The sequence below is a fragment of the Callithrix jacchus genome, chromosome 14 (assembly GCF_049354715.1).
Source record: "Callithrix jacchus isolate 240 chromosome 14, calJac240_pri, whole genome shotgun sequence".
NCBI lineage: Eukaryota > Metazoa > Chordata > Mammalia > Primates > Cebidae > Callithrix > Callithrix jacchus.
In genome coordinates this window covers 90443377-90460037 of record NC_133515.1, presented here as the reverse complement: position 1 = coordinate 90460037, position 16661 = coordinate 90443377, and the positions used below count along the sequence as shown (strand labels likewise).

General features: G+C 41.1%; 1 protein-coding gene across 7 annotated transcripts in view; it reads left to right on the top strand.

The window, feature by feature from the left end:
* The window catches only part of NCOA1 (nuclear receptor coactivator 1), a 290014-nt gene extending 278643 nt beyond the window's left edge, over positions 1-11371 (top strand). For 3 of the 7 annotated variants that reach the window (XM_078349811.1, XM_078349812.1, XM_078349813.1), the window contains 2 exons: positions 4203-4292; positions 9007-11371. In XM_078349811.1, coding sequence (XP_078205937.1) covers positions 4203-4292; positions 9007-9177 — 261 coding nt within the window. In that variant the 3' untranslated portion in view covers positions 9178-11371. Of the gene's footprint in view, positions 1-4202; positions 4293-8864; positions 8922-9006 lie in introns of all 7 variants that reach the window. The other 4 variants (XM_078349818.1, XM_078349817.1, XM_078349814.1 and 1 more) reach the window with 4 other exon arrangements.
* Positions 11372-16661: the final 5290 nt, after the last annotated feature.

The window sequence follows — 16661 nt, the reverse complement described above, 5'->3', positions numbered from 1 at the left end:
GTACTATCTGTGTACAAAGATAGCCTTGTGGGACATGCATGTGTACAAGTTGGGAAAGACAATATGAACAAAGGACCATTTTAATCATAGGACAAAAGAAATGTGTAAAAGATAGGCCATACATGTTTCTGTCAGATGAAGGGTGTATGCATAATTGATTAGGGCTTAAAAGGAAAAAAAAGGCCTGATCAAAAAAGTCATTATGAAAAAGTTGCCTAAACAGAATAGAAAAAGAACATTCAAGATTGGTTATTACAGCATGACCTAGGCAGGATAGAGGTTGAAAGGCTAATTAATGTTAAGGGGATATTTATATTATATTTAAAGAAGAAGTTATGTGGTAAGCTTTTTGGATATATTGCATGCCATCTAAGTGTTTGGAATTTATCCTGGAGCCTCTTACAGATTTTTAGAAGAGAATGACTAAATTCAAAACAGTATTTAAGATTATTGAAGTAACTCCCAATAGTTGCTATTCTAATTATTTGTATCAGCAACCACAAAGTGTGCTATAGTAACAAGGCTATTACCAATTTATAGCAAATCATAAAAATATATGAACACTGTGTACAAAGTGTTTATACATATGTCCCTTGTGGGACATGCATATATACAAGTTGGGAAAGACACAACATAAACAAAGGATCATTTTAATCACGGGACAAAAGAAGTATGTAAAAGATGGGCCATACATGTTTCTGTCAAAAAATTGTGCATACTTTTTTATAGAATTTCTTTTTGGGGTGATTTTTTTTTTTAATCTGCATTTCTTGCTTAAACCTTAGAAAGGCCTAAGGAAGTCAGCAAAAGAAAAAAAAACAACAACTTAGTGATCTGTGTCTGACAGCAAAATAAAAGAACTAACTAGGATTGTTTCTTTTTGTTATTCAGTTATTAGAATTATTATCTCCATTATATTAAAACAAAATAATTTTAAAGTATAATAAATTAGGTAAATATATTTTAAGTGGGTTTCTAATGTAGTTGAGTCTTGCTTTTGTATTTTAACTCAGCAATTTTTTATTTTAACTCAGTTCTTTTAACTCAACAATCTTCATCTTTTAATTGGAGTTATTTGTCTATTTACATTTAATGTGGTTATTGATATGATTGGATTTAAATATCCCATCTTATTTGGGGTTTTCTGTCCCATTTTTTGCCTTTTTTTGTTTAATTGAATATTTGTTTTTGTTGCCATATTAGCTATATAAAACTGTTTTGCTATTTTAGTGGTTGCTTTAGAGTTCGTTGTGTATGTATTTTGCTTATCACAGTCTATCTTCAAATGATATTATGTCACCTCATGTATAAGAATCTCAATTCAATTTATTTATATTTTGTCCCTCCTGTGCTGCTGTTGTCATACATATCATGTCTACATATGTTCTATTCCCTGTAATTTATTTTTTCTTTAGTCAATTATAAATTTGTAAATTCTACTTGTAAATTTTTTACTATTTAAAGAAAACTTTTAGAAAAGCTTTTTTATATCTGTTTTATATTTACCCACATAGTTGCCACTTTCAATTTTCTGCGTTCCTTTTTGTAGTTCTAAATTTCTATTTGGTATTATTTTCCTTCTACCCAAGGGTCTTGCTTTAACATTTTTATTGTGCAGGCCTGCTGCTAAGGATTCTTTTAGCTTTTCTGTGTCTGAAAAAGTCTTTCACGTTTATCTTTGAATGTTCTTTCCCCTAAACTCCAGTTCAGCAGTTTCAGCTTTCAGTGCTTTAAAGATGTTGCTCCACTGTAGTATTTCTAATGAGACATCTGCTTGCGTTTTATCTTTGTTTGGCCGTGTATGATTGATGTTTTTCCCTCTCTGGCTGATTTTAAGATTTTTCTCTTCACCACTGCTTCTGAGTAATTTGATTATTCATTTCTTTGGTGTGGTTTCTTAATATTTCTTATTCTTGGGGTTCATTGAGCTTCTTGATTCATGACCATATAATCTTCATTAAATTCTTTTGTTGTTGTTTTTTGTTTTTTTGTGGGTTTTTTTTTTTAATTTTTTTTGAGACAGAGTCTCACTCTCTTGCCCAGGCTGGAGTGCAGTGGCACAATCTCCACTCACTGCAGCCTCCACCTCCTGGGTTCAAGCAATTCTCCTGCCTCAGCCTCCTGAGTAGCTGGGACTATAGGGGTATACCCTCATACCCAGCTAATTTTTGGATTTTTAGTAGAGACGGGGTTTGACCATATTGGTCAGGCTGGTCTTGAACTGCCGACTTCAGGTGATCTGCCCACCTCAGCCTCCTAAAGTTCCGGATTACAGGCATGAGTCACCACGCCTGGCCAAATTTTGGTAAATATTGACCATTATTTCTTTAAATAATTTTTGTCATCATCCTCACTCTCCTTCAGAGACTTCAATTGCATATATGATAGGCCACTTAAAATGGTCTCACATTCACTGATTATCTGGGTTTTGGGGACTTTGGGGGAGTGGGATATGGGTCAATTATTTTTTCTTTGATTTTAGATCATTTATATTACTGTAGCCTCAGATACACTGATTTTTTTCTTTTGCAGTATCTGTTTATCCGGTGTATTTTTCATCTCAGATATAAGTTTTCATATCCAGCAGTCATATTTGGATCCTTTTTATATCTTCCATGTCTCCAACTTATCTTTCATATCTCTTCAGTCTTTCCTCGTTTCTTGAACAAATGGAATATGATTATTATAATTGTCCTAATATTTCTCACCTATCAGTTCTATTATCGGCATCATTTTTGAATTGATTTCAGTTGACTTTCCTTTTCCTTATGCATCATATTTTTTTGCCTCTTTGCATGCCTGGTAATTTTTTATTGGATACCAGACATGAATTTTACCTTGTTCCTACAAATATTCTTGAGCTTTGTTCTAGGAAATGGTTAGGTTACTTGGAAAGTTTGATCCTTGCTTTTTTGTTTAGTGCGACCAAAGCAGTATTTTTTCTTGGGCTAATTTTAACTTTATCACCAAAGTAAAACCATTCTATTATGCTACATGATACTACATGAATTATGATGTTTTCCACTCTGTAGGTGGCGGGGGGCATGGGAGTCAGGACCTATTCCCAGCCCTGTGGGATCTTTGGGAATTGTTCCATTTCATCTATTCAGGTGATTCTTTCCCCTGCATCTATAAACTGATGAGTACTGAGCTATAGACTTGAGGGCCACTGCAGATCTGTTCCAAAACTCTCTCTGATATTCTGCTCTGAGGGTTCTACCTGCATCTCCTTAACTCAGGGAGCCTGCCAGCTGCTGCCTGGGTTCCCTTTCTCCATGGTGTAACTGGAAATACACTCCCAGCAGTAGGCTGGACAGTTGCCACAGTAGGGACTGTTGAATTGTTAGGGATCACTGTCCTTCATTACCTTTGTCTAATGTCTTAAGTGCCTTTGTTTCATGTCTGGTTGCTGGTTTTTTTGGGGGGGGGTTGTTTGTTTGTTTGTTTGTTTGTTTGTTTGTTTGTTTGTTTGTTTGTTTGTTTTGAGACAAAGTTTTGCTGTTGTTGCCCAGGCTGGAGTGCAATGGTGTGATCTCGGCTCACTGCAACCTCTGCCTCCCGGTTCAAACGATTCTCCTGCCTCAGCCTCTTGAGTAGTTGGGATTACAGGTGCATGCCACCCATGCCCCACTAATTTTTTTTTTTTTTTTTTTTTGTATTTTTAGTAGAAACGGGGTTTCGTCATGTTGGCCAGACTGGTCTGGAACTCCTGACCTCAGGTGATTCGCCCGCCTCTGCCTCCCAAAGTGCTGGGATTACAGGCATGAGCCACTGCATCTGGGTCGTTGTCTTTTTTTTTAGCCGATTGAGGCAGGCTGATAAGTCTGATTCATATTACTAAATCTTGACCGAAATGAGTCTATCACTAATAAACGTGTATGTGTGAATTAACTTTTTATTAAAGTATCTTATATAAGAATATAGAGAAAAGTGTACAAATCAATGGATTTTCACACACTGAACACACCTGAAAACCACTCAGATCAGAAACAGAGTGTCATCAGTGCCCCAGAGGTTCTCCTTGTTCCTTATACACTCTCCACCTCCACAAGGGGAACTACCATCCTGGCTTGTAACAACACAGTTAATTGCTAAGCTTTTCATTTTTGCTGTGCTGCTATTACTTTTATTTTCCATTGAAGAATTTGGTTTTCAGCTTAAACAACTAGCTTGTAATTTGATCTTGTATTTACCTTTAATAGATAAGTGATCCCGCACTGAGACACACAGGCCTCTACTGCAACCAGCTCTCATCCACTGACCTTCTGAAAACAGAAGCAGATGGAACCCAGGTCAGTAAGGCAATTCTAAGCTCAGAGCTGTCAGACGTACTCTGGATACACAGAGGTCATTGTGTAGCATCATTAAGAGCCTGACCTTAGGAGTCAGACCTGGGCGTGAGTCCTGCCTCTGCTCTTCTTAGCTGTGTCTTCCTGGGCATGTTATAGTGCTTTCCTGAGCTGCTGTATAACCACAGAACTAACATAATACCTGCTTATAGGATTGTTGAGAGGATTAAATGAGATAAGTTCAGATGATTTAACTCAGTGCTTAGATAAGATCAAGTGATCACAAATGGTGGCCACTAATTGTGATTCTGTAAATAAGTACAGAGCTAAAAACTCATCTGTAATCAAAATACCTCAGAAGATCTCAGGAACTTCAGACAAAACAGAGTGCCTGCTATATACTTCACCTCCTAAGAAGTATATTTCAAAACAGCACAAACAGCAAGCACTTTCTTATATTAACCTAATTTAGAAATTTTAGAAGAAGGGCTTAATTCACTTTAGTAACTTTGGTTGAACTTTAGCCCAGGCTGGAGTGAAGTGGTGTGATCTCTGCTCACTGCAACCCCCACCCACCTCCTGGGTTCAAGAAATTCTCTTGCCTCAGCCTGAGTAGCTGGGATTACAGGAGCCCACCACCATGCCTGGTGAATTTTTTGTGTTTTTAGTATAGACAGGATTTCACCGTGTTGGCCAGGCTGATCTCGAACTCCTGACCTAAGGTGATCCACCTGCCTTGGCCTCCCAAAGTGCTGAGATAGGCGTGAGTCATCACCCCTGGCTGCAGTTTAATCTCTTAAACATTTTTAACACAGGCAATATGCCACAGATGGCAATAGGAAGACACATAAGGTATGCTCCATCCCCTTCAGGTGAACTGTGGGGAGAAGTGAGAAAAGGAAGCTTCACTTGTGAAATGCCTGTGGTTTGCCAGGCACTGTGCTATGCACTGTATGCGTTACCTCATTTAAGCCTCACTGTAACCCTATGAAGGAGGCAGTACTCCTTTTCTTCACAGATGAAGAAACTGAACATGAAGAGGTTTAACTACATGTATCGTTCACAGTACTAGAAAGAGGAAGAGCTGAGGTTCAAACCCAGGTCTTTCTACTGCCAAAGTCCACACTGTTTCTGCCATACCAGTTAGGGACTATTGAAAGATAAAACACATCAATATATGCACATAATCACAGAAGGGAAATTATTAAATTTATGTTACAAGTAATGAACCATAAGCATTCAAAGAAAAGAGAAATTGCTGAGATGGTCAGAAGAGCATTTTTGCAAGAGATAGAACTGAACTGAGCCTTGAAGGATAGTTACCAAGGCAAAGGGAAGGAAAGGAGGATGGTAGTTGTTGGAGGCTGGTGCAGCGGTAGATCCAGAAGTAGAAAGAACTGGAAGTAGAGGCCACAGAAGCAGGGAAATAGTAGTGTCTTAGCATAGTCCTGGAAACCAAATCCACTGAAGGTGAAATGTTTATAAGTAGTATTCATAGGAATTAAAATTGGTAAAGTGGTGTGGGGCAAATTTCCAGAGGCCTTGAATGCTAAACTAAGGGATTTGGATTCAACCCTAAGGACAGAAGAGTGAAAGGGCACATCAATAGAAGTGCTAGTTTAGGCTTCCTCTTGGGAAGGAGAAAGTGAAGGGAGATGTACTGGCCAGTTGAGAAGGACAAAAATTAGTGGGAAGACTGGGTTCACAGTCTAAGCATTAGGAAATAGGATCTGAGTCCTCTGAAGGTAAAGAGAAGACATTTTGGCTGGGTGTAGTGGCTCACACCTGTAATCCCAGTACTTTTGGAGGCTGAGGCAAGTGGATCACTTGAGGTCAGGAGTTTGAGACCAGCCTGGCTAACATGGAAAAACCCTATCTAAAAATACAAAAATTAGCCAGGCCTGGTGGCAGGCACCTGTAGTCCCAGCTACTCAGGATGTTGAGGCAGGAGAATTGCTTGAACCCAGGAGGTGGAGGTTGCAGTGAGCCAAGGTCACACCACTGCACTCCAGCCTGGGCGACAGAGGGAGACTTTGTCGCAAAAAAAAAAGAGACAGAGAGAGAGAAGGCATTTTAAGATCGGGGAAATGAAGACTCTTCATTCATCAGATGTTTTTGAAAGTCTCAAACCCACAGAAACATTACTGGGCAGCTCGACAAATTAGTTAAACCCATACAATCATGTTTTAAAGTTTTAGAGCTCTGCCCTGAAACGGTATTTGAACTGAAGTAAAAACTATGCCAGAAAATCTCCAGAGATTGTGACTCAGCTGTCACACCAGTCCTCTCACCTGGAAGCTTTTTTTGTGTCACGCTTTGCCTATCTGAGAAGTTGTGGTAATATATGAAGTCCTTTGTGGACTGGTCTAAGACACTCCCTTTTAAGTGATAGTTCAAAATGGCTGAAATGGGTTTTAGAGTTTGTTTAGTCTTCTCAATTGTCTCTTTTTTAATTTATTTGAGACAGGATCTTGATCTATTGCCCAGGCTGGAGTGCAGTGTCACCATCACAGCTCACTGCAGCCCCAACCTCCCGGGCTCAAGTGATCCTCCCACCTAGCATACTCAGTAGCTGGGACTACAGGCACACACCACCATACCCAGCTATTTTTTTGTTTTTTGTAGAGACAGGTCTCGCTCTATTGTCCAGACTGGTCTCAAACTTCTGGCCTCAAGTGATCCTCCTGCCTCAGCCTCTTAGAGTGCTAGAATTAGAGGCATGAGCCTCCATGCCCACCCTAGACTATCTTTTAAAAAGTTTTAAAGAAGCAGAACTTTCTAGTTTGTTTTATCATGGCTTTACCAAGAACTTTTTAAGAATTTGGGGACAAAAGCACTTTATGCTCTGCCCCAATGTTTCATATGTAGAAACATAAACATGAAATTTTATATGTTAACTTTTTTAAAATTATTGCCTAAAAGCAAACTATAGTTTGTGCTTGTGTGAAGTTTCAGTGGTAGAATCTTCTTTCTGTCGTGGCCAATTGTGAAATCCCTTTTTGCTCCAGTGTTTTTGTGTTTAACCAGACAGCAGCTGGGGAGTGAGTTAGACAGAAATATAAAGACAGATGTACAGAACGGGAGAGGAAAAGATGAGAAGAGGACTGGGGGAGGAGTGCGACTAGCTGTATTGGGGAATGGAGATGGGATGGGGAGGAGGTAAGAGAGGAGAGAACAGGAAGAGAACACAGAGAACAGAGGAGCAGGAAGAGGGATGGCAGGGGGATCATTCCTCTTCCTAGGAAGAGAGGAAGGCCTGGTGAAGCTCTAGAAGGAAAGAGTCAGAATGCGACTTTATAGAGCACAAAGGCGGGGCGAGGGCACAGAAGCAGCTGGTGAGCAGACTGGGCGCGTTGGTGTGTTACAGACACAGGAGAAAGAGCCCAGAGGAGGCGGTAACAAATGGGAGCAAGTAGGAGCTAGAAGCCACATTCAGGAAACTAGGGAAAAGGGAAGAGGAGGAGAAAAAGAGTGCTAATCTAACTAGAGATTTATTCCTTAGGCACTAGGAAAGCTCAGCTCAGGGGCTGTCTGCCTTATCTGAGAGGGAGGAAAGAGGAGACGTAAATGGATTAAGAGGAGACCAGGGGCCAGCCTGATGTCCAAATTTGATGCATAGGACCTTTGACATTTGGCTAATGAAAGTGGATGGAAAACAACTTTTATTCCATTAGGATAGAAAAGTTTTCAGAAAAGCTGAGTGTAATTGGTATGAATTAGTGATAAATGACCAAAAAAATACACCACTAATCTAAAATACTTTATGTTCTATTAAACAGGAGACACAAGCTTGTCAAAAAGTTTGAGACCGTTAGATGCACTTAGATGCCTTATAAGGCATCTCCATTCCTGGTCTCGAACATTTACAAGTGCAGTATTTGCCTTAATCTGTTCTACGAACAAGGTTTTAATAAAGCTGGTTGGTAAAGACTAACTTCTGGCTTTGTTTTCCCAATAGAATATGCTAGAACTGTACAACTTTAGACATTTTTAAGGAGTAAGTGTATTATTACTAAAAGTAGTGAAGGGAAAATTCACACTGTTCTCAAGGCTAGTAGACTTACTGTTATTTTTAGCTTATGTGTTTAAATGGCTTGTCTATCAGGGGAAAAAAAGTCAAATATAAAATTGTTCTAATGATAATTTGCTGTAATGCTAAAGCCAATATGTGAAAGAGCTATGTAATAATACATTTAAATACTACAAAAATCTTTTGGACATTAATCTTAGATACTGATGTCCCATTATTGAGCTGTGGTTTTGTTTTGCTAATACTGGTTGAAAGCCCTTAATTTTTCATTGACATCATAAATATTTTTTTATCCTACTGAAATCATCCATAGAATGGTTTTAAACCAGTTTTCTAAATACCATGTATTTTTTAAAACCTACCACTGGATACCCAGACCCTGAAACTGGGCTTCTCCAATCTTGGCAACGTTAGCAATGATACTCACTTTCAATATTGATGGCAACCCTGTAGGAGGCGTGACCATTCCAATTTTGATTTTATTTTTAAAGTGTGAACTTTCCAGAACCCTGAGCAAAATGAGTGCAGCGATTTTCTTTTTGTAGGACAAGAAGACAGAAGAGTTCTTCTCTGTGGTGACTACAGACTAGAGGAATGCTCTAGTGAGTTTCCACTTCAAGTAGTACCCACTCATAAGCCGGGGGGGCAGACCCTTCTGTCTAAACACATCTTTTATTTGTGTTCCAGCAGGTGCAACAGGTTCAGGTGTTTGCTGACGTCCAGTGTACAGTGAATCTGGTAGGCGGGGACCCTTACCTGAACCAGCCTGGTCCACTGGGAACTCAAAAGCCCACGTCAGGACCACAGACCCCCCAGGCCCAGCAGAAGAGCCTCCTTCAGCAGCTACTGACTGAATAACCACTTTTAAAGGAATGTGAAATTTAAATAATAGACATACAAAGATATACAAATATATTATATATTTTTCTGAGATTTTTGATATCTCAATCTGCAGCCATTCTTCAGGTCGTAGCATTTGGAGCAAAAAAAAAAAAAAAAAGGAGTTCGCTTTTGTCGGGAGATTGAAAGATGCTTTGTTTCTTTCGTTGTAAAGGCCTTGAATATTGAAAAAATACCAAGGCAGAACAGTTGGACAATCTATTTCTTGAGCCAAATTTAATTATTCTTATTTTTGTAATCAGTTATTGGCTTCTTATCTGGATAAAGGCTTTTGGAGGAGAACCAAAATGACAAGTTCCAAGAGGAAGATGAAGCTCCGCCTCCGCCACTCAGTCCCAACCCTGCCCAGGAAGAAGGGCCCATGGGGCTTTGCCTGTGCCCGTCCACCAAAGGCTCTCACGTGTCTCGAAATCAGCAGCCCTCCCCATCCCAATCCCAGGCAGCTTGTGTGTACAATCAGCTTCTCTAGCAACTCTGTATCTGTTGGCTTCAAGAGAATATTTTGCCTCCACATATGTACCCCTTCTCCTTTTTTTAAAGATGGATTTAAACCAAGATGCCTCCAGGAAAGAGGACGAAATGAGTATATTCACAGAGGAATCCAAAAAATACAGTTTGGGAGAAAATGCAATAATTTTTGATGAGATGGGTGAAGGACAAGAAGTGAATTCTGTCAGTTATTGTAGATACAGTTTTCTGATTAAATCTGGAAAAATAAAAGGCAGCCTGTTCTTTCTGCTTTTATTGTATTAACAGCTGAGGTAGCTAAAGTTATTTAAAATAAAATTAAATTTATGATCCAAGTAGCTTATTTTTCCCTTTAAATATCATTGTAAATATATTTGATTTCTTGTAGAAACTGATTTCCTTCTGTTTAATTTTATCCTTTTATTATACTCTTGATTTTTCTAAATTTGTGTGTGAAATATAACATTGATTGAATTGCAGTTACATTTGGCTAGTAATATTTCATTGTTTTCATAACTGTGATGCCATGTATGGATTTACTTTGGGGTTCAATTCAAAATGCCACTGCCAGAAAGAGCTGTTCCAGCTGATCTAGAGCGTACTGCCCTAGAGTGCCCCGGGATCCTCTGAACAGACGTGCACAGGCTACTTGTACAGAGAAAAAATTAATACTCAAAGGAAATCTTCATTTTTTAGATTGACTTTGGGAATTTGAATTTTCATCAGTGCAAATATAAATTTCTCTATCCTGCTCTGAGGCTAATGGGTACCATATTTTCCCTTTGTGTCTTGTCACTCTGCCACATCCCATCTCATCCTGGCCTCTGAGTCAAGAACCCAGTGAACTGACTTTCTAGTTCTAGAAGTTCCGCCGCAAGGCCAGGAAAGCTTGAGAAAGGTATTGTGGAAGAAGCAAAGGTAGACCCCCATCACTCACCTTTGTCTGCGTACCTGGGCCTGTGAATGATGACAGCATCTGACATTCTGCACCAGCTACCTCTGCCTCCATGGCAGAGAAAAGGCCATAAGAACAGTGGAAGAGGAGCATGGACTCAGACTTCAAGGAAGAAGCCATTTCCCCAGGTCCTTCCTTCCTGCATCTCACCACCCCTAGTTACAGATAACTCCACTGAACAGCATCTATTCAGAAACTATACCGAATAAAAAGATGGGTGGAAGGGCTCATGTGGTTAGCAACTATGAAACAGAAATAGGACACTCAGTTACAAACATTATCTCCTTTAGTTTTTCAGAAAATGCATCCCTGATTTCATTCATTTCCAACTTGAAAGCCAGCCATATTACTCTAGTCCCTATCAAACTGCTCTAGAAGGTCATTACCATTTTGTTTGTGATATTTAGTCGCGCAGACTTCAGGAAGTTCACCTTTAACTTCAGCATTCCAGATGAAGTTTCCTGACTCAGTGCTTTTGCATAAGGAACTAGAAAAAAAAAGTGGTAAGGAAAATTGGAGATGCTAACATCCTCCCCCATCCCAACTGCACCTTAAAATATGCATGTCACCTTCAAGGTTTTATAATTGCACTGTTTGTTTTATGTATGTACAGATTAAAATTATTGCTACCTTTGAGGAAAATAAAATTGCTTGCTTCTATGTAATTCCTGTCATTCCACAGGAAATTCACTTTTCCAGCTACTGAATAGAATTTGTTTAACAACCTCATGGGTTGCCTCTTCATTTACAAGACAAAATGAAATGTACATTGCTTCTCAGCCTTTCAGCTAAGTTCAAGTGTAGAAATGAAACGTACATTCTGCAGAAATTGCCAAAGCCCAAATTAACAAGTATTATAAAAGGATAATAAAAGAAAGCATCCCTGAAGCCAAAGATCCTTAAAGTCATCCTAATTTGCGACAGATCGTTGAAACTTGAGGTCAAACTGAAGTCATGATGGTAGGCCTTGTGGGGTTTTAACTGTGTCGTTGTCTGATGATTAAAGATTTCTAGGCCTACTGTTTGACCTGGAAGATCTGGTTTAGGCAGCACTTCATGGCCATAGATGCCCTGTCTCTCTCAATTATTTTTGTAAAATATATCAACATTTATCAATAATAGGTATTGAGTCTTAACTTGAGGAGGCTCCTTCAATGTGACAATGCATTTTATAGGATTTAGGCCCTGTTGCTTGTATGTTTTCAAAGCATCCTAAATCCACCAACTTGGCTAAGTAGGGCTAGGGTGTAAGAGTTAAAAAAAAAAGAGGAAAGAAACACGAAATGAGGCTCAACAGTTGGAGACAGATTTATTTTAGAGAAAATAAACCTGAGAGGGGCTTCTGGCTGATTTCCATCAGGAGTGCTTTCTCTTACAGACTAAGAGTATACATTGGTTTTAGGGTGAGGAAGCTTATCACAAGCTTGGAATTTTTCTGTGAGAGAAGTTTTATGGCATGGTTGGAATGTCTCTGGGTGGAGGGGAGGTTATCTTGGGCCTGACATCTTTCCAGCCAGAGGGGGATTATCTTGAGCTAGTATGTCTTTGGTTGGAGAGGAGTTTGGAATGTTTCTGCTCGGAGATGTTATTTGTGGTTTATGGTCATGCTGATCTTAGCCATTAGGCTGATGCCCTTTGGATTTAGGCAGATTTTGGTTAAGGTGAATTTTAGAATGAGGGGCTTGTCCAAGATGGTGATGCTCCTGCTCTGTCACAGGGTAAATGTGATTCCAGAGGGCTCAAGGAGGGTGTTCTTCCCACACACATTCCTAGACCTAAATGTACACAGATTTAGTAACTGTTTTCTGAAGTCCTATTTATGGGGGACAAAACCTTTTTTTCCCATAGTTGAGATAAATGTAAAAATAAAACTTTCCTTAGATGAGGCTGAACATGATTTAAAGTTATCCCTAAGTGTAGGGGTGAGGAAACAAAATTGAAGAAAAAGTGATTGTTAGAAGGAAGTTTCACCTTGTGGTTTCACCTAAGGAAGGTTCCATTCCTAAAGGAGACCTCAGTAATGGCCTCCAAAGACCTTACAAAGGCAGTTGTACTGATTTCATATTTGACAGTAACTGCTCTTCCCAGAAGGGCACATCTACTTGAATAAAGTGAATAATTCAGAGCAAGCCTGAGCCTTGACCATTCTGTGCCCCTGAAGATCTTGATGATTTAATTAGGCCATTAATTCTTTTTATTGGAGAAAACTGCCAAAGGAAGCATGCCTCTGTCCAGAACCCTTTCTGCCAGCACTAAATTAGTTTTCTTTCTATATTTCTCATTTCCCCCAGAACTCTTAACAAGATTGAAGAAACACAAAGTTCAGGCCTCATTCCCCCATTCAACACATTGTATTGGCTCTATCTGAGGAAGTAGGGATATGAAAGGCTCCCAACAGGCCTGCGCCCTGCCCTAGTGGAGCTTATATTCACGTCGCAATTTAGATCAAGATAATCACAACTGGATTCACTGGCACACAGGAGAATTCCAAGTAGTTTTGCAAGCAGGGCCTCCTCTAGAGGGTGACGGCTGGTTCCCGTGAGGAGGCAGTGGCGTCTGAAGTGAGGTTTGCTCAGCGGAGAGCCAAGTGAACACAGTTGTGAGAAGCAGCACGTGGGAAGGCCTGGAGACAGGGAGGAGCCCGAGAGCTGCTTGTTCAGTTGTTAACTAGCGCTCTCCTGAGCTGTCATCTACATTAGAATCATGTCAGCCCATGGCTTCAGGAGGAGCAGCACTAGGCATTGGGGTCCTCACTTGGAAATTGTTTCAGCTCATAGCTCAAGTCTCTTCCACAGCTACCCCTGTCCCACCAGAAGTACAGGTTTCCATATCTTCACAGTGTTTTGTAGCTAGTGACAATATTAAAAGTATTTAGAGAGAATAAATTGGTACTGTAACAATTTCTAAAATACTTCCCTGCCCATTATCTCATTTAATCCTCTGCTGTCCTTGGAAAGAGTTGTTAGAAAACAAGCTCTGGGTCAGGCATGGGGCTCACGCCTGTAATCCCAGCACTTTGGGAGGCTGAGACAGGTGGATCACCTGAAGTCAGGAGTTTGAGACCAGCCTGGCCAACATGCTGATACCCTGTCTCTACTAAAACTACGAAAAATTAGCCAAGCGTGGTGGCAGCCACCTGTAATCCCAGCTGCTCGGGAGGCTGAAGCAGGAGAATCACTTGAACCCAGGAGGTAGAAGTTGCAGTGAGCCGAGATCATGCCATTGCACGCCAGCCTGGGCAACAAGAGTGAAACTCCATCTCAAAAATAAAGTCCAGGCTCAGTGGCTCATAGCTGTAATCCCAGCACTTTGGGACACCAAGGCGGTGGATCACGAGGTCAAGAGATCAAGACCATCCTGGCCAACATGGTGAAACCCCATCTCTACTAAAAATACAAAAATTAGCTGGGCATGGTGACACCCACCTGTAGTCCACCCTACTGGGGAGGCTAAGGTAGGAGAATCACTTGAACCTGGGGGACAAAGGTTGCAGTGAGCCAAGATTACGCCACTGCACTTCAGCCTGGCAACAGAGCGAGACTCTTGTCTCAGAAAAAAGAAAAAGCTCCGGAGGGTTATGACACAAACACTACCATTTATCAGTGGAAATTGGGAGTCGGAACCAAGTCTAATTCCAAATTCTGGATTCACTGTCCTAGACTATATGACCTAGGATGGATTCTGAGTCTGTGGACTTTAATCTCATTGTGTGACCTTAGTCAGTGCTTTCATATGTGCAATAACTACAACAGCTTTGAAAAGAGGGGCAAGAACTCCTGGGTTGAGAAGAGAGGAACTGGCTCCTCTGGAGGCAGTCAGAGCCTACCCTACAGAGGCCTCAACTAAATGGGGATTATCTGGCATACGGTCAGCAGGGTGTCCCACTACCATTTGGGAGAAGCATTCTGTCCCTGTATATCTAAACAAGGAATGAAAAAGGAGCTCTATGAAACATAGTGTCATTCCCTTAGCTTAAAAGAATCCTGAAAAATATGGGTTCCTTGTGGGGCAGGTATAAGAATGACTGACAGAGGATCCTTTTTGCGAGGCAGAGGAATTACAGGACCCTGCAGTTCATCCTAGGATAGCAGGTTTCTTGGATCAGACCTTGGAAGCACTTGGCTTTCCCTGGCTCTTGATCCTACTGCGGACAAAGAATCGTTGTCTTATGCTGTGGAGTCTGGCTCTGGTCTAATTGTTTGTGCTTGTCTCTGAACTTTGGTAGTTTGTACAACCAGCAGAAGCAAGCAGTGCCCACAGGTGTCCATAACAAACTTGAGACATTAGCTTGAGAAAAGAAGAAATAACTTCTGAAAGGAATAACTTCTGTTCCACCAAGCGCGGTGGCTCACGCCTGTAATCCCAGCACTTTGGGAGGCTGAGGCGGGTGGATCATGAGGTCAGGAGTGCAAGACCAGCCTGGCCAAGATGTTGAAACCCCATCTCTACTAAAAACACAAAAATTAGCTGGGCGCAGTGGCACGTGCCTGTAATCCCAGCTACTCAGAATGTTGAGGCAAGAGAATTGCTTGAACCTGGGAGGCAGAGGTTGCAGTAAGCCGAGATCATGCCATTGCACTCCAGCCTGAGTGACAGAGTGAGACTCTGTCCCAAAAACAAAAACAAAAAACCTTCTGTTCCATCAGGTTTTCCAATTCCAGTGCCCAGGAGCCCTCAGGTAAAGCAAAACCCCAAGACCATGGTGTGGTATTTTCTCCTTTTTTCTTATTAGAGTCAAGATTTCTCCCAGGCTGGAGTGCAATGGCACAATCATGGCTCACTGAAGCCTCAAACTCTTGTACCCAAACCATATTCCCACCTCTAGCTGGGACTACAAGTGCCTGCCATCACACTCAGCTAATTTTTTTTTTTTTTTTTTTTTTTTGGTAGAGGCTGGGTGTCGCTCTATTGCCCAAGCTGATCTTCAACTCCTGGTGTCAGGATGAACTCCTCTTCATCCTCCTGTCTTGACCTCCCAAGTGCAGGGATTACAGGTGTGAGCCACTGCGCCCAGCCTTTATTCCATTTTTGATGATCTATTGCTGTACTGGCATGGTACAGCAGTATGGGAAGTACAGAGACACTGCTCTGAAGCTGCTGCTTTCCTAGCAGTGGAGAGTCTACATCAATTAATCAGTTACTCTGCCAGGCAATGTACTAGGCTGGTAACCCACTTTTGTGTGAATAATTTCTTTTCTTTTCCTTTTTTTTTTTTTTTTTTTTTTTTTTGAGACAGAGTTTCACTATTGTTACCCAGGCTGGAGTGCAATGGTGCGATCTCGGCTCACCGCAACCTCCACCTCCTGGGTTCAGGCAATTCTCCTGCCTCAGCCTCCCAAGTAGCTGGGATTACAGGCACGCGCCACCATGCCCAGCTAAATTTTTGTATTTTTAGTAGAGACGGGGTTTCACCATGTCGACCAGGATGGTCTTGATCTCTTGACCTCGTGATCCACCCGCCTCGGCCTCCCAAAGTGCTGGGATTACAGGCTTGAGCCACCGCGCCCGGCTGTGTGAATAATTTCTTACATTTTATAGCACTTTTACATATTTGATCTGCAAAATCCTATAAAGCAATTACAGTAGGCCATTTTACAGATGGTGAAACTGAAGCTCAGATTCATAGTCAGGTGACAAGTGCTTGGCCCAAGCCTCAATCCTTGGATTTTGGAATGAAACCTGCCAGTGTTTCCACTGCACAATACAAGTACTAGAGATAAAAGCACCTGGCCGGGCACAGTGGTTCACACCTATAATCCCAGCACTTTGGGAGGCTGAGGCAGGCAGATATCTGAGGTCAGGAGTTCCAGACCAACCTGGCCAACATGGTGAAAACTCATCTCTACTAAAAATATAAAAATTAGCTGGGCGTGGCACATGCCTGTAATCCCAGTTATTCAGGAGACTGAGGCAGGAGAATTGCTTGAACCCGAGAGGCAGAGGTTGTAGTGAGCTGAGATCACACCACTACACTCCAGCCTGGGTGGCAGAGGGAGACTCCATCTCAAAAAAAAATCAT